General features: G+C 40.1%; 1 protein-coding gene across 2 annotated transcripts in view; it reads right to left on the reverse strand.

The window, feature by feature from the left end:
- Nucleotides 1-17,992, reverse strand: part of spidr (scaffold protein involved in DNA repair) — an 80,938-nt gene extending 62,946 nt beyond the window's left edge. Inside the window, exons 1-5 of one of the 2 annotated variants that reach the window (XM_029623451.2) lie at nt 17,799-17,992; nt 17,242-17,397; nt 17,045-17,108; nt 14,435-14,647; nt 4,395-4,543 (exon numbers count right to left, since the gene is read on the reverse strand). In XM_029623451.2, the coding sequence (XP_029479311.2) occupies nt 4,395-4,543; nt 14,435-14,647; nt 17,045-17,108; nt 17,242-17,397; nt 17,799-17,816 (600 nt within the window). In that variant the 5' untranslated portion in view covers nt 17,817-17,992. Of the gene's footprint in view, nt 1-4,394; nt 4,544-14,434; nt 14,648-17,044; nt 17,109-17,241; nt 17,398-17,798 lie in introns of those variants that run through there. The other variant, XM_029623452.2, reaches the window with a different exon arrangement.
- Between the last annotated feature and the right edge of the window lie 1,033 nt (nt 17,993-19,025).

A 19,025-nucleotide genomic window follows, 5' to 3' on the forward strand; every position in this document is an offset into this window, starting at 1 on the left:
ATAGTTGGTATTCAGCAGTCAAAAGTTTATTTGAAGAACTTAAAAACAAATGTGATTTGGTCAGACAGCATAGGCAGCAGCTCTATAGAAATGAGATGACTTTAAATAAAATATTTCTTAATATACTGTGAATAAATGGTTAAGTGATGAGCAGTAATGGGCAGTTACTACCATCATGTGGCTTATTGTTTTACTCTGTGTTACATCATTCAACCCACATAATAAGCAGGCACGACAAAACCTATTCCCCCTCAGGATACTGAAAATATTTGGCATGGGTGCTCAGATCCTCAAAAGGTTCTACAGCTGCACCACCGAGAGCATCACTGCCTAGTATGGCAACTGCTCGGCCTCCGACCGCAAGGCACTACAGAGGATAGTGCGAACTGCCCAGTACATCACTGGGGCCAAGCTTCCTGCCATCCAGGACCTCTACACCAGGCGGTGTCAGAGGAAGGCCCTAAAAATTGTCAGACTCCATCCACCCTAGTCATAGACTGATCTCTTTGCTACCGCACGGCAAGTGGTACCGGAGCGCCAAGACTAGGTCCATGAGGCTTCTTAACAGCTTCTACCCCCAAGCCATAAGCCTCTTGAACATCTAGTCAAATGGCTACCCAGACTAATTACATTTCCACCCCTCTCCACACCACTGCCACTCTCAGATGTCATCTATGCATGGTCACTTTAATTAACTCCACTTACATGTACATACTACCTCAACTAACCGGTGCCCCGCACACTGACTCTGTACCGGAACCCCCCTGTAAATTTTGTTATTTTATTCTTATCCATATTTTTTTAAACTGCACTGTTGTTTAGGGGCTTGTAAGTAAGCATTTCACTGTAAGGTCTACAATTCTGTGCATGTGACTAATACCATTTTATTTTATTTGATAATGCATTTTATGTAAAACAAATGATTGAAATTGAACAGACCTCAAAAAGCACGAAATCGCTCAGCACAATTTATGTTATTGTCCTACTGAAAGGTGAATTCATCTCCCAGCATCTGGTGGAAAGCAGACTGAATCAGGTTTTCCTCTAGGATTTTGCTTAGCTCTATTACATTAGATTTTTTTTACCATGAAAACCTCCCCTGTCCTTTACGATTACAAGTATACCCATAACATCATTCAGCCACCACCATGCTTTAAAATATGGAGAGTGGTACTCAGTAATGTGTTGTTGGATTTGCCCAATCACTTTGTATTCTGGACATATAGTTAATTTCTTTGCCATATTTTTTTGCAGTTTTACTTTAGTGCCTTATTGCAAACAGAATACATGTTTTGGAATATTTGTAATCTGTACAGGCTTCCTTCTTTCACTCAATTAGGTTAGAATTGTGAAGTAACTACAATGTTGTTGATCCATCCTCAGTTCTCCGATCACAGCCATTACACTATGTAACTGTTTTAAAGTCACCATTGTCCTCACAGTGAAATCCCTGAGCGGTTTCCTTCCTCTCCGGCAACTGAGTTAAGAAGGACGCCTGTATTTTTGTAGTGACTGGGTGTATTGATACACCATCAAAAGTGTATTCAATGCCTGCCTAATTTTTAACTTATTTTCTAATGGGTGCCCTTATTTGAGAGGCATTGGAAGACCTCCCTGGTGTTTGTGGTTGAACCTGTGTTTGAAATTCACTGCTGACCGAGGGACCTTAGATTATTTTGTGGGGGATACAGAGATATTTTATTATTATTTATTTGTTTACCTTTATTTGACTAGGCAAGTCAGTGAAGAACAAATTCTTATTTTCAATGACGGCCTAGAAACAGTGGGTTAACTGCCTTGTTCAGGGGCAGAACGACAGCTTTTTATGGGATTCGATCTGGCAACCTTTCGGTTACTTGTCCAACGCTCTAATCACTAGGCTACCTGCTGTATGATGAATGATGAGGTAGTCATTCAACAATTATGTTAAAAACTTAATGCACACAGAGTGAGTCCATGCAATTTACTATGACTTGTTAAGCACATTTTTACTCCTGAATTTATTTAGGCTTTCCATAACAAAGGTGTTGAATACTAATTGACTCAAGACATTTCAGCTTTTCATTTTTTATTAATTTGTAAACATTTGTGAAAACCTCATTCCACTTTGCCATTATAGGGTATAGTGTATAGGCCAGTGACACAAAATCTCAATTTAATTAATTTAAAATTCAGGCTGTAACAATAAAACGTAGAAAAAGTCAAGGGGTGTGAATACTTCCTGAAGGCACTTTAATCCTCATCTGGAGGGTTCAACACAACTCTAGTCCTCAAGAGGGTCAGAGTCTATTATTTCCATCCTTACCTCCTAAGCTTTAACCAATCGATGAGTTAATTGATCAATCAAATGTCATGGTGGGCGGGAACCAGCACAGACCACAGGTGGGCCGCTAGTTGAACAATCCCAAAGCCACATAGTAGAATATTCTAGAACTTTGGAAAACATCGGAGTGAACAGAACACCACTCCTTGTACATTCTCAAGGTGCCTGGCCAACCTTTAACAAACACCCCTGAATGACTTCTGAAGACTGACATAATGCAAGCCTCCACTGTACAACACATGACATAAAGGCACCTTTCTTTCCCTGTTCAGTCACTACAAGTGAGCGGGTAGGCTAAAGATAAACATATTTCCATCATAAAATATAATAGATTGACATATGTCAAACACTAACAATGTTGAATGCAAAATATAATGTGTCATCTAATAGGCTGTTTGTATCTCACGATGTAAATAACATAACCTAGGTCAGGCAGCACAAAAAAATATCCCCCTTTCCACAATTAAATATAGAAAACTTTAGAGGCCAAAAAAATTCTACCTTCCAGAGAAATTAGGTTAAACATGTGTATATTACCTGAAATAGATTTGAGTTTATTGATACATGGACATTGGTTAAGTGGCTGCTGGCCGTTTGGGAACGTGCCCTACTCTCTCCCCACATAGACAGTGCTCCATTCAGCAAAACCACTTGGGGTCAACTTGTGAACTGTTACAATTTAGAACATGACCTGAACTAATATACACCACTGAGTGTACAAAACATTAGAAACATGTTCCTTATATTGAGTTGCACCCCCTTTTGCCCTCAGAACAGCCTCAATTCGTAAGGGCATGGACTCTACAAGGTGTCGAAAGAAAGCTTTCCACAGGGATGCTCCAATGCTTCCCACAGTTCCCACATGAGTCAAGTTGGCTGGAAGTCCTTAGGGTGGTGGACCAGTCTTTATACACACGGGAAATTGTGGAGCATGAAAATCCCAGCAGTGTTGTGGTTCTTGACACACTTAAAACGGTGCGCCTGGCACCTGACATCATACCCCGTTCAAAGGCTCTTAAATATTTTGTCTTGTCCATTCAACCTCTGAACGGCACACATACACAATCCATGTCTCAATTGTCCCAAGGCTTGAAAATCCTGGATTTAACCAGTGACATAAATAAGGGATCATAGCTTTAACATTGTCAGTCTATGTCATGGAAAGAGCAGGTGTTCATAATGTTATGTACACTCAGTGTAGAAGATGTTTTATTCAAAGCAACTTAGTAGTGCGTGCATACATTTTACGTACAGATGGTCCCGGAAATCGAACCCACTATCCTGGCATAGTAAGCGCCATGCTCTACCAACTGAGCTACAGAGGAAAGTGCACTGCATTGTACTGTGTTGGTATTGGCCTGACAGACCTATTCTGTCCGTTTGTTTTTGAATACTCCACCTAGTGGTAGAATATCTAACAAGGTATATCATAAAAATATAACTAACTAGACCTTGTTGATGTTCAGATTAGTGCTATAAAATAGTCCTGTTGCATTCAAATGAATATATGTTTCCTTAAATGTATATTACACAGTGTTGTGTTTACATGCGTCATGAGTTGAGTGGAAAGGGCAGTAGCCTAATGGGCAAACCATGTGGCCCTGCGGACACACTGACTGACAGGTGGTACGGGAAACCAACATGCCACTATTGACATGTTGCTATACACGTGCACATATTTACCTTTACGCTCATACTGAGTGAAGGGAGGTTAGATTAAACTGGGGGTAGACAATTGTAAACACAGCACTGTCATATAAAGGCAGAGGGAACAAAACAATGCACTGTAAGGTGCATAGCACCACCTAGTGTCATTGAACATGGCTGAAACTCATAATGCCATAGCTGTTAATGTGCCTCTGTACATTTTTGTAGACGTAAAGTATAGTTTGTGTCCAGTGTTTTAGCAATAGTATATTTGTCTTAAACAATGTGAAATGTCTGAGTTTCTATTTATTTCAATAAAGATTATAATTTTTGTTTAGTATTCCTAGATGTGATTACACATACAGTATTTTATCTTGTTTTTTGTAATATTGGTAAAGTGTGAGTAAACCTCTCGTTTACTCACAGTTGTAGGTTTAGGTGATGATTCTTTCGGTTCCCGAGCGCAGGGCTCCGACTCACAGTCAGAGATCTCCCCCACACCGTCCTCCTTCTTTCCCTGATCATCTTCAGCCTCATCCACATCGCTATCCGTGTCTATCGTCGGAAGCTCATCTAAAAATAAATATATATATTTTTTTAACAAGTGTCCACTGAAAATCTCACTTTTAAAAGTTCCTATTCTGTTAACTGATACCCAAATGATGTAGTTGACTATTTCCTATACTCGTTCGTACGTGGTTTAAGCATAAATTGGAGAGAAAAAATATACTTAAAAATTTTTTTTTTAATTAAAACTTGTATCTCAAACAGGCTGCTTCAAAAATGCTTGCCATTTCCTCATAGAACATGTCAGCCTCCTGAGGAGGCTTAAGCTGGCTAATCAGCGGTCTTCTCACATTAATAATTGCAATTACCGGTATACGCCGACAACATTCTGTTGTTGGGTTGGGCCCACACCATTCAAACACAGAAAAGCTGCTTTTTATCATAAATAATTACAATTTTTTGGAAAGAAATCTGGAAACACTGGACAGTGATTTTTACCATACAGTGGGGCAAAAAAGTATTTAGTCAGCCACCAATTGTGCAAGTTCTCCCACTTAAAAATATGAGAGAGGCCTGTAATTTCCATCATAGGTACACTTCAACTAAAAATCCAGAAAATCACATTGTAGGATTTTTAATGAATTTATTTGCAAATTATGGTGGAAAATAAGTATTTGGTCACCTACAAACAAGCAAGATTTCTGGCTCTCTTCTTTAAGAGGCTCCTCTGTCCTCCACTCGTTACCTGTATTAATGGAACCTGTTTGAACTTGTTATCAGTATAAAAGACAGTCACACTCCAAACTCCACTATGGCCAAGACCAAAGAGCTGTCAAAGGACACCAGAAACAAAATTGTAGACCTGCACCAGGCTGGGAAGACTGAATCTGGAATAGGTAAGCAGCTTGGTTTGAAGAAATCAACTGTGGGAGCAATTATTAGGAAATGGAAGACATACAAGGCCACTGATAATCTCCCTCGATCTGGGGCTCCAGGCAAGATCTCACCCCGTGGGGTCAAAATGATCACAAGAACGGTGAGCAAAAATCCCAGAACCACACGGGGGGACCTAGTGAATGACCTGCAGAGAGCTGGGACCAAAGCAACAAAGCCTACCATCAGTAACAGACTACGCCGCCAGGGACTCAAATCCTGCAGTGCCAGACGAGTCCACCTGCTAAAGCCAGTACATGTCCAGGCCCGTCTGAAGTTTGCTAGAGAGCATTTGGATGATCCAGAAGAAGATTGGGAGAATGTCATATGGTCAGACGAAACAAAATAAAACTTTTTGGTAAAAACTCAACTCGTCGTGTTTGGAGGACAAAGAATGCTGAGTTGCATCCAAAGAACACCATACCTACTGTGAAGCATGGGGGTGGAAACATCATGCTTTGGGGCTGTTTTTCTGCAAAGGGACCAGTACGACTGATCCGTGTAAAGGAAAGAATGAATGGGGCCATGTATCATGAGATTTTGAGTGAAAACCTCCTTCCATCAGCAAGGGCATTGAAGATGAAACGTGGCTGGGTCTTTCAGCATGACAATGATCCCAAACACACCGCCCGGGCAACGAAGGAGTGGCTTCGTAAGAAGCATTTCAAGGTCCTGGAGTGGCCTAGCCAGTCTCCAGATCTCAACCCCATAGAAAATCTTTAGAGGGAGTTGAAAGTCTGTGTTGCCCAGCAACAGCCCCAAAACATCACTGCTCTCTAGAGGAGATCTGCATGGAGGAATGGGCTAAAATACCTGCAACAGTGTGTGAAAACCTTGTGAAGACTTACAGAAAATGTTTGACCTCTGTCATTGCCAACAAAGGGTATATAACAAAGTATTGAGATAAACTTTTGTTATTGACCAAATACTTATTTTCCACTATAATTTGCAAATTAATTAATTAAAAATCCTACAATGTGATTTTCTGGATTTTTTTTCTCATTTTGTCTGTCATAGTTGAAGTGTACCTATGATGAAAATTACAGGCCTCTCATCTTTTTAAGTGGGAGAACTTGCACAATTGGTGGCTGACTAAAAACTTTTTTGCCCCACTATGTGGCTGATAACATAATGAACATACACAAAATATTAGGGTTGTTAATTCATGGGGACATCACAATATGATATCACGATACTTAGGTATCGATACAATATGATTTGCGATTCGATACTGTGAATTTACTGAGATTTAATGTTCCAAACACATTTCTCAATGTGTGCTGAAGAGTGAAAAGAGAGCCATGAGAAAGAAGTTTGAGATAAAGTGTCCAAAACATGTTGGCTCACCATTTAAAACATTAAAGAAGAAGATAGAGAACAAGCTATAGGATGAGAAATACTAGAGTTTTGACCTTCATGAGTAGTCATTTCTATGAACTGTTCGGTCAGGAGAAGTTGGGTCCCATGCCACTGATTAACATTGCGAACCGCTGCCCTGATGTTGCCCACAGTATAAGACAATGAGGACACCCCTTCATGTTAGGGTACAAGGAAAAATATTGCAATTATTAATGACCATTGAACTAGTTAAAATTATATTGCCTATGATCCAGGCCATTTAGACACTGATGGAAAAGAAGCCAATTAATGAACAATATATGGAGGTGTCTACATACTGGGACTGCTTTCCTTTGTGGCTACAGCGCATTGAATCCATTTGGGCTAACTAAATATGGCAATATAAGTTGGTAGCTATTCCCTACAAATTATTTTAGATAGATGTTTTGCTACTGGCAAGGAGAGATGGCCAGTCCAATATGGGATACTGAATTTAACTTCCAGGGAGGACGTGCCCTACATGCAATAGTGAACTACTACATACAATCTCGAGGATATACTTCACTTTCCGCACATACCTTTGTTCTTTTTTTTCTTTATTTTTTTTTTCTTTAAATGAGGCCACATTTAATGTTTAAGGTCATTCAAATCATATTGCTAATAATAAATCAAGATAATGGATTAAGTGCTATTGCTTCTACAGCTATCATATTTTTGGTCTGTTTATGCATTAGACTTGCATATCACTCGTCTTTTTGTTTCCATTTCCTGCCAACAACTGTAAAGGTCTGAATTGGTTAATTATTTCATGTTTTACTTTATTATTATTATTATAATAATAATAAATAATATAGCAAACATTAGGAACACAATGGAAAGACTAGCTATTCTCTAGTGATATTAGAAAGGCCTTAATAGTCCTATCAAATGTTCCAGGTGTCTTGATATTCTAGCAAGAAACCATATTGACATAACAAGGCTCCAAGAAACACATTCACTCCAAAACGACACACATAGAACAGATAACCATTTGTACAAACTGGTAGACTTGGGTAGTATACCGTATACCGGGGTATTTGGGAAAAAGCCACAGGATGGTTTTTCAATACTGATTAAACTATTTATTTTAAGTTTAAGACATTTTAATATTTGTAGCTACTTCAGTAAATACCTGCAGTCAACTTGTGTAATAAGTTAGGAGGTAAAGAACATTGCGTTCTTCACTTCACCTATCACATTATTATGAAGCTTACGGTAGTCCCCAATCACATATTGTTTGTTACAAGCACACAAAGGAGAGACCGGAGCCTTGTGAGTCATTCACTGTTGTGCAGCATGTGCCAGATTAGCTAATTACAGTATGAAATGCACAACTAAATGTTTGCCAGCTACACTGAATAAAAATATAAACACAACATGTGAAGTGTTGGTCCCATGTTTCATGAGCTGAAATAAAAAGATCCCAGAAATGTTCCATATGCACAAAAAGTTTATTTCTCTCAAAATGTGTTTACATCCCTGTCGGTGAGCATTTCTCCTGTGCCAAGATAATCCATCCAGCTGACAGGTGTGGCATATCAAGAAGCTGATTAAACAGTGCTTTTCATTTGTATAATTTTCAAAGCCTGTATTCACAGATGCGTTTTATTCTAAATAAATGTAGCCTATGCTACAAAATTATGTTGTGTGCCTTAAACTTATTTGCACTGTAATTTATTTGGTTAATTCTTATTTTGTTTGCTTTATTTATTTTGTCATTTTTAGCATATACAATACAATGTGGGTTATTCTTTTCATAGGACACATGTATTTTTTGTTCGCGCTTATAAGCACTGTGGGAGCTTATGTAATGCACGTTGTGCAAATCAAGGATATGAATAAACACTTACACAATAATATAAATATCTGTTTAGAAGTTTAACTTGTACATGTTTACTGCTAATTTTATTGACAGTAGTCTAGTGTTGGTGTATATTATTGGCTCTCCAATACTCCCATGGTACACATCCCATTCGTTTACTGGCCAACAAGCTAGGGAGTAATGATCAATTAGCAGATATTACAACCATTGAATCTGAAATCAGGTGAATTACTATCAGAACCCAATTTAAATCAACAAAAGATTCTCCGGTTTCTATAAAGAATTATACACTGATTGTAAATCCACATCAAGCCAGATTGAGTCCTTTTTAAAAGATAAGAACTATTCTTCTCTCAACATGAACACAAAAGGGCATTGGATAACATGAATAAAGGCAAATCACCTGTTTGGAAAGGAATTCCTCCTGAGTTCCATTTAACATTTTGGAACCAATTAGGTCCACTATTACTCAAAAAGATGTTCTAAAATTCTGTCATCCCATCTCGAAACTTACTTAACCAAAATGGTATATACAGACCATTGCGGGTTTGTTCAAAATCGATTCTCCTCAGATAACCTCCGTCATCTATTACATATCTAACATGCTTCATCAGAAACCAAAGCTCTTTGAGCAGTTCTCTCTCTGGACACAGAACAAGCTTTTGATAGGCAAGAATGGTCATATCTTTGGTCGGTTTCAGAACATATGGGACTTAGCTCCAAATTCAATAATATGATTAAAATACTAAAAGGTTAATCCCTCAACCATCCTGTTCAGAATTAATAGAAGTAGCAGGAAAGGTGATCCCATCTCACCTACAATATTTCTATTGTCTATTGTCCCCGACTAAAAACAATTTTGGTCGACCGAGAGTCATCTGTTCTTTCGACCAGTCAATTGGCCAACATTTTTACGTGTATTTTTCCATATATAGTGCATTCGGAAAGTACTCAGACCACTTCCCTTTTTCCACATTTTGTTGTTTCTAAAATGTTTATTCTAAAATGGATTACATTTTAAAAATCCTCAATCTACACACAACACCTCATAATGAAAAACCGAAAACATGTTAAGAAATTTTGAAAAATGTATTAAAAACAAAAAACAGAAATGCCTTATTTGCAATATTGGCACCATTCGTAAATATGAGCAAAACGGGCTGTGAAAAAAAATGTCTTTGCTGTTTATCCTCTTAGTCTTTCATTAAACATATTCACAAAAATCAAACCTTTGAAGTAAAATAATTGAAAGAAAAAAATATGTCAATATTCATCATAAAACAAATATTTTTCTCTAATATATTTGTGCCACAATTATTGGCACTCCTTCCTTCATTACTTTGATGGTCATTCTGAGAGAACTCCAGAGTCCCTCTGTGGAGATGGGAGAACCTTCCAGAAGGCAAATAATCTCTGCAGCACTCTACCAATCAGGCCTTTATGGTAGAGTGGCCAGAAGGAAGCCACTCCTCAGTAAAAGGCACATGACAGCCAGCTTGGAATTTGCCAAAAGGCACATAAAGGACTCTCGGACCATGAGAAACAATATTTTCTGGTCTGATGAAACCAAAATTGAAGTCTTCCAGAAGGACAACCATCTCTGCAAACTCTCGGAAGAGTCTTTCTTGGTGGTTCCAAGCGTATTCCATTTAAGAATGATGGAAGCCACTGTGTTCTTGGGGACATTCAATGCTGCAGTAATTTTTTGGTACCCTTCCCCAAATGACAATCCTGTCTCGGAGCTCTACGGACAATTCCTTTGACCTCATGGCTTGGTTTTTGCTCTGACATGCACTGTCAACTGTGGTATCTTATATAGGCAGGTGTGTGCCTTTCCAAATCATATCCAATCTATTTAATTTACCGCAGGTGGACACCAATCAAATTGTAGAACATCAAAGATGATCAATGGAAACAGGATGCACCTGAGCTCAATTTCGAGTCTCATACCAGAGAGTCTGAATACATACGTGAATAAGGCATTTCATTTTTTGCAAACATTTCTAAAAACCTGTTTTCGCTTTGTCATTATGGGGTATTGTGTGTAGATTGATGAGGGAAAATTATCATTTAAAAAAATGTCAGAATAAAGCTGTGACTGAATACTTTCCGAATGTACTGTAAATGAAAATAATACATCTAAAAGTAACTTATATTGCCAATATGTAAAAATTGCCTACATAAAGCCAACAAATAAAAACATTGCAGCCCACAGGTAAAACATATCCTGACAAAAATAAATAGCTTATGATGTTTGGCTACACATGGCCTATATGCAAGGAACTTGAAACATTGTATCAACTATTAACTTGGTCTAGCCCAAAGGCTGTGCTAGCAAAAGTACAACATTGTATCAAATATTTTGGACCCTCAGTTTCATGAGCCAGTGATCTCCGGACAGACAGAGTTGTAGGCTATTTGCGCAAGGAATAAGAAGTAATCAGGTAGAACTATTTTATGACGTTTCAACCGGACCAGAGCATGACATTTTTTACCCTTTCACGCTGAGTAGTTATCGAAAGGGAGAGAGTTGGAAAGATTTTTCAAATAGGCTACATTTAGGAACTTATTGTTCTCAAGGATGTAAAAAGACTTTCACTTGCTGTTTGAAAAAACCTACACTCGATCCCTCCGATGTCAACAACTACAGACCAGTATCCCTTCTTTCTTTTCTCTCCAAAACTCTTGAACGTGCCGTCCTTGGCCAGCTCTCCCGCTATCTCTCTCAGAATGACCTTCTTGATCCAAATCAGTCAGGTTTCAAGACTAGTCATTCAACTGAGACTGCTCTTCTCTGTATCACGGAGGCGCTCCGCACTGCTAAAGCTAACTCTCTCTCCTCTGCTCTCATCCTTCTAGACCTATCGGCTGCCTTCGATACTGTGAACCATCAGATCCTCCTCTCCACCCTCTCCGAGTTGGGCATCTCCGGCGCGGCCCACGCTTGGATTGCGTCCTACCTGACAGGTCGCTCCTACCAGGTGGCGTGGCGAGAATCCGTCTCCACACCACGTGCTCTCACCACTGGTGTCCCCAGGGCTCTGTTCTAGGCCCTCTCCTATTCTCGCTATACACCAAGTCACTTGGCTCTGACATAACCTCACATGGTCTCTCCTATCATTGCTATGCAGACGACACACAATTAATCTTCTCCTTTCCCCTTCTGATGACCAGGTGGCGAATCGCATCTCTGCATGTCTGGCAGACATATCCGTGTGGATGACGGATCACCACCTCAAGCTGAACCTCGGCAAGACGGAGCTGCTCTTCCTCCCGGGGAAGGACTGCCCGTTCCATGATCTCGCCATCACGGTTGACAACTCCATTGTGTCCTCCTCCCAGAGCGCTAAGAACCTTGGCGTGATCCTGGACAACACCCTGTCGTTCTCAACTAACATCAAGGCGGTGGCCCGTTCCTGTAGGTTCATGCTCTACAACATCCGCAGAGTACGACCCTGCCTCACACAGGAAGCGGCGCAGGTCCTAATCCAGGCACTTGTCATCTCCCGTCTGGATTACTGCAACTCACTGTTGGCTGGGCTCCTGCCTGTGCCATTAAACCCCTACAACTCATCCAGAACGCCGCAGCCCGTCTGGTGTTCAACCTTCCCAAGTTCTCTCACGTCACCCCGCTCCTCCGCTCCCTCCACTGGCTTCCAGTTGAAGCTCGCATCCGCTACAAGACCATGGTGCTTGCCTACGGAGCTGTGAGGGGAACGGCACCTCAGTACCTCCAGGCTCTGATCAGGCCCTACACCCAAACAAGGGCACTGCGTTCATCCACCTCTGGCCTGCTCGCCTCCCTACCACTGAGGAAGTACAGTTCCCGCTCAGCCCAGTCAAAACTGTTCGCTGCTCTGGCCCCCCAATGGTGGAACAAACTCCCTCACGACGCCAGGACAGCGGAGTCAATCACCACCTTCCGGAGACACCTGAAACCCCACCTCTTTAAGGAATACCTAGGATAGGATAAAGTAATCCCTCTCACCCCCCTCCCCCTGAAAAGATTTAGATGCACTACTGTTCCACTGGAGGTCATAAGGTGAATGCACCAATTTGTAAGTCGCTCTGGATAAGAGCGTCTGCTAAATGACTTAAATGTAAAAATGTAAATGAGGCAAATAAATGTTTTATCTGAGAAGCTTAACAGTGATGGTGAGTTAAGACAATCAGAAATAGTATCAGATCCCCAAATCAGCACATATATAGGCCTACATTTGCACACAGGCCAGGTAGCCTACTTCTATGCGTAATCAGGTGAGTCCTTACTCAAGATTGACAGATGCGCTCCAAACAAAAAGACAATGAATAAATTGAAAATTAGTAATTGGAATGAAATAAACCAAAACTTTTCTCAAATGTGTAGCCTAGGTTATGTGCAAACAACTTGTCCACTCGTACAAGGACAATACTAATACTTGAAACAAGGTAAGAAATGCCTCATTATTGGATTTAAAGTAAAAGGTTCAGGTTTCATCAAACAATTATGCTGCCTCAAGCTCAAGTTGTAAAGTGGTGGGTGATGCGTTGATAGTCAACGGTAGGCTGGCTATAGCCTATGCATCCGAATGGCGAATGGGAGGCACGCTTTACAAGTTGAGATTGAAAAGAAAAAAATAGCTCCTTTTTAAATCGGGGTCACCAAAGTTTAACATGCGATTGCATTTAAAATCTTTACACTTTGGCCCTATAATTTCTCACAATTTCTATTAGGTGCAAAATTTAAAAGAAGAAAAATGGTATGCCATGACTTCTATATTTAACAATAACACATTGCAATCAGAAGGACGGCCTTTCATATCGCCCCAATGGCCAAATGAAGTATCCGTACCCTTGTCGATATCATGGATAGTAATGGTTTGAAGACATTCCAAGTCTGAAAGACGCATTTATATTACAAGGTAACTTTTTTTTTCTTTATCTTCAATTTAGGTCAGCTATGACTAACACACAATAAAGATGTATAAATGAAATTGTCCCCTTATGTTCACTAAATCACGTAGGCACATTCCTTCACATGATGCGGGAGTGCCCTGCAGTTAAATGCTTTTTGAGGGTTCTCTGGTCGTTATTGGGGGGGGGCAACCTTGGTTACTGGGTGGGATGGAAAGAGGTGGGAGGCATGCTTTCTTCGGTTAGGGGAGTTCGATGACGATGCGGGAGAATGGGGGCTAGGCAGGGTGGGAAACCCAGTTTCCAGGTGGGGAGGGAGAATGCAGACAGGTGGATGGGGACTGAGGGGAGGACTGGGTTGGGGAGGGGGAGCCTTTGTTTATTTTCCTTGCATACAAAATAATACAAAACTGTTGATACTGTTCTTTATTTGCATTTTTCATATTTCTGTTTTCTTTTTGTGGCAGCACACAGGTACAAGAAAATATCAAACTGCAAAAATATATGAATATATCTGAATGAATATTACTTTGGATGTTATACCTGTACCACCCTTCTGAAAAGATGACAAAACTAAATAAAAGTTGGTCACAAAAAAAAAAAAACATTTTTGGTGCAGGTACAGGCGACTATAGTGTTAGCTAACATTAACTACCCAGGGAAAAAATTATCACAGTATCGATATAAAATCTGCAAAAATAATATTGCAATACTCTACTAAATCGATTTTTCCCCCATCACTACAGTATATTCAATTCTTAATTACAGCCTTTTCGACTGCAGTTTTTGCACTGAGGAGGCATTGACGTATATTCTCTGAATGCCATTTAAAGACAAATACATATTGAAATCAAAATACCAACCACAGATTGTGTCATACAATGCAAGCTGAATGCAAACAGAGCACTAAACATTGCACCCATTTCAAGTACCTGTTTCAGTGCTGAGCATGCGCTGGGCTCGGCTGTAGGACTGGATGGAGGCTCCTTGTCTCCCGGGCCCGCGGTGCACCTGAGCCACAATGCTGCTGGGGTGAGTTGGAGGAGGCTGCTGGCCTTGGGGCTCACTGTCAGAAGGCTCACTCTCACTGGAGCTCCAGGCGATGTGCACTGGGTCCTCATCACACTGCAGACCACTGCACTGCACTGGATGCGATACAAAGTTTTAATGGATGTTCATGGATAATAATAAAGCATTTTCAGTAATAATGGATTGTCAATGGATTTGCATCAGGCACTTATAGAACCTTCCAATACATATTTTAAATCAGTATAGTAGAACGTTTTTGACAAGTTAGTTATCACTAGACACAGACACAAATGACAAGTAAACATCATGAAGCATTGCTGTCCTATTGTGATTAGGTAATCATAAAACATTGATATGCAATGGTATCGCCCCCTATTGGCCAACCAAATATTTGTGTTATTTTAAAACTCAGCTTAACTTAACCACTGTTGGGCTATAGTGTGAAATTGCATTCTACAACTAGACGAATCATGACAAAAGAGAATGTTGTTGAAACCCTGGACAGAGGCTAAGTGCAGGCAAATCTTTTCTAATATTCCCTTCTGGTGAGGCAGGCAAATCTTTTCTAATATTCCCTTCTGGTGAGACAGGGAAATATTTTCTAATATTCCCTTCTGGTGAGGCAGGCAAATCTTTTCTAATATTCCCTTCTGGTGAAGCTGGGAAATCTTTTCTAATATTTCCTTCTGGTGAGGCAGGGAAATCTTTTCTAATATTCCCTTCTGGTGAAGCTGGGAAATCTTTTCTAATATTCCCTTCTGGTGAAGCTGGGAAATCTTTTCTAATATTTCCTTCTGGTGAGGCAGGGAAATCTTTTCTAATATTCCCTTCTGGTGAAGCTGGGAAATCTTTTCTAATATTCCCTTCTGATGAGGCAGGGAAATCTTTTCTAATATTCCCTTCCGGTGAGGCAGGGAAATCTTTTCTAATATTCCCTTCTGGTGGAGCTTCAGCATGAAACAGGTTTGTGCGTGTCCGTCTCCGATGAGGAAGTACTGTGCATCTTCTCGACCTCGCCAGAGCTTTCGACTCTGTCAATCACCATATTCTTGAGAACTTGTTCGCATTGCCTTGCCGTAGTGAGTTAGGCAAGGTTATAAATCATGGGCTGGATAAAAGCTAAAAGTCTACTGTCTTCAGAACTGGATAATATTTGCTTTATTTGAGTAATCCGCCTCTCTTAACATTGTTTAATCTCTGGATCTCTCATAAAACTGTCATTGAGAAAAGCCTATGCCTGTAGATTCAAACTTTCATTCTTGTTCTTTTTGAAAGTGGAAACTTTTGGACACCTTAGGCTATTACAATATTTGGGAAATAGGTTATTGTTCATTAATTTACCTTGTCTTAAAGCTTTTATGATAGGTTTTGGCCATTTGGTTTTCAACCTGGCATGGATGAATTTTTCCTCCCTACATGGATCATTTCCTTAATAAACTTAAATTGATTAAACTTGTCATTCGATTTTTCAATAGGCTATTGATATTGTTTGCTCATGCTAATCATTAGTTTGGCTACCTTGTGTTTTTAGGATATTCAAACTTTGAGATGTTGACTCCAATGCTTCTCACAGTTGTGTCAAGTTGGCTGGATGTCCTTCAGGTGGTGGACCATTCATGATACACGGGAAACTGTTGACCGTGAAAAACCCAGCAGCGTTGCCGTTCTTGACACAAACCGGTGCCCCTGCACCTACTACCATACCTCATTCAAAGGCACTTAAATATTTTGTCTTGCCCATTCACCCTCTAAATGGAGCATAGACACAATCCATGTCTCAATTGTCTCAAGGTCTAAAAATCCTTCTTTAAACTGTCTCCACCACTTCAGCTACACTGATTGAAGTGGATTTAACAAGTGACATCAATAAGGGATCATAGTGATCACCAAAATTCACCTGGTCAGTCTATGACATGGAAATGTTTTGTACACGCAGTTTATAGAGAGTGATGGAGTGCAGCATCAGATGACCTGGCCTCCACCATCACCCAAACTCAACCCAATTAAGATGGTTTGGGATGAGTTGGAATGAAGGAAAATCAGACAACAAGTGCTCAGCATATTTGGGAACTCCTTCAAGACGGTTGGAAAATCATTCCTAATTAAGCAGGTTCAGAGAATGCCAAGAGTGTGCAAAGCTGTCATCAAGGCAGGGTGGTTACTTTGAAGAATTTCAGATATAAAAATATTTTGATTTGTTAAAAAAAAAATTGGTTACTACATGATTCCATATGTTATTTCATAGTTTTGACGTCTTAAGTATTATTCTGAAAAGTATAAAATAGTACAAATAAAGAAAAACCCTTCAACTTTTGAGCCTCCATTCCTCTGTGTCGTTCTGTACATATTTATTGAAATAGGCGATAGCAGATAGGGAAGCCAGTCAACTTAAAATAGGATAAACGATCGTCCCAATGTCGTCACCATTGAAGATGGCTGTCAATCGGCGATAGACCAAGAATAATAATATTGCCCAACCGTATTGTTGACTATTCAACTATTGTTTACAATACCTTGTGCCGGTGACTGTGCCAGTCGTCGTACAGCTCGCCATTTGTTCCCAGATGAACTTAGGTTCTAAAATAAATCCACAATGATATGTTTGAAGCAATATGAGCAACTCAGCATCATGGAGATTAATTGGAATGACAACATGAAGTACAGTAGTTCAGACTGCTTCTAGATCATATAGTCTGTGTACATTACCCACCTTTATCACAGGAGTGTCCAAAAAGCTGTCTCCACAACTCTCCCAGGACTTGGTAGCAGAACTGTCAGTGATTGAAGGCCCTCGTCCCCCTTTTCTGACACCAACTTTGACATCAGGAAAGAACATACACTGTATGTCCTTGGAATATCTTTTGCGCTGAAAAATAAATGACTTCATATGTAAAACAGTGGAAAGTTTATATTTACTTAAACTATCTAGTTAGCTGGCTAGTTAGCTAGATAACTCTGATCCATGTGCAAGCGTCGGATCTGCACTACCAGATGCATTCGCATCCCAGAAAACGCGTGGACCGAAGTTATTCTGGCGTGCTCAAAATGTGTTTATTTCGTATTTTGGCTCTGCACTCTATCAACATTCACTTTGGTGAGTTACTAAAGTATAATGATGCCAGTCACTAAACATGAATCGTGGGGAAAACCCTCTCTGAAAGAATTCTTAGAACGTTGTTGTCGTCGCACAATTGAACCAGACACAGAGCAGTCTAAGTTAGCTAGCTAACGTTAGCTACCAAGCAGAATAGACTTAGAGAAACGTACCTTTCCTTGAAAAGGCATGTTGGCAAATGGTTACATGTCGTTTTGTATGAGTGGGTATGACATAAAATGTCCAAACATATTAAAATATTGTGATATACAGTATTTTAGCCAGTATATGAAATGACCACTAACGGTAGCTGCCTTCTCCACAACTTTTCTTCTTGGCGCGCCACTGGCGACGTTTGTTCACGTGAAGCTTTCCGGAAGTGGTCAAATCATCTTTGGCTCCTGGGAAATGCAGTACTAAAGGGTTGTTACTCATCTTTACTCCAGTAATTTGCTTGTAGCACGGTCCTTAGATTCAACCAGGGAAGATGCTGGAAGCAAAAAAATATTAACGCAACATGTAAAGATCCCAGAAATGTTCCATACGCACAAAATAATTTTTCTCTCTAATTTTGTCCACAAATTTGTTTGCATCCCTATTAGTGAGCATTTCTCATTTGGCAAGATAATTCATTCTCCTGACTGGTGTGGCAAATCAAGAAGTTGATTAAACAGCACAATCATTGCACCATTGCAATTTGGGGACAATAATTGGCCACTCTAAAAATGTGCAGATGTCTCAAATTTTGAGGGAGTGTGCAACTGGCATGCTGACTGCATGAATGTCCACTAGAGCTGTTGCCAGATAATTTAATGTTAATTTCTCTAACATATGCCGCCTCCAATGTTGTTTTAGAGAATTTGCCCGTACAACCCAGTGTTTCCTCTGCATTCATTTAAGTGTGGCGCTGTGCCACAGCAGAATCATTGCCGCCGCACAAAAATAAACATCCTATTTCTACCAAACATAGTTTCAATAAAGTTATGTAAAGCACATTTGCTTTTCTTGGTAAATAGATAATATGTCTGGGTTCAACACAGTTCTGAAGGTTATTTAGCTCTGTGAGTGGTGGCAGGCAGCCTGCAACTCAAGAAACACAGTGCGCCAATGACCAGTGTGCGAGTGACCAGTGCTTGATAAAGACTCTGGATTTGAATCACTTCAGAATGCACTTGTATGGGGGGTGATACGTGCCAGAATTAAGCCTAGGCAACCGTACCAACGTGTGGCTGTCGCCTACCATTGAACATCTGACTGATATGACATGATACCAACACCTTACTAATGTCTGTGGACGTCTGCGTTTAACTAACATGTCGTCATACCAACGCCTTACTACGTCTACATGACGTGTACGTGTCACGTGACATGAACGTGCCGTGAACCCTTCAGCAGTTCGA

This window comes from Oncorhynchus nerka, linkage group LG20 (assembly GCF_034236695.1).
Source record: "Oncorhynchus nerka isolate Pitt River linkage group LG20, Oner_Uvic_2.0, whole genome shotgun sequence".
Lineage (NCBI taxonomy): Eukaryota > Metazoa > Chordata > Actinopteri > Salmoniformes > Salmonidae > Oncorhynchus > Oncorhynchus nerka.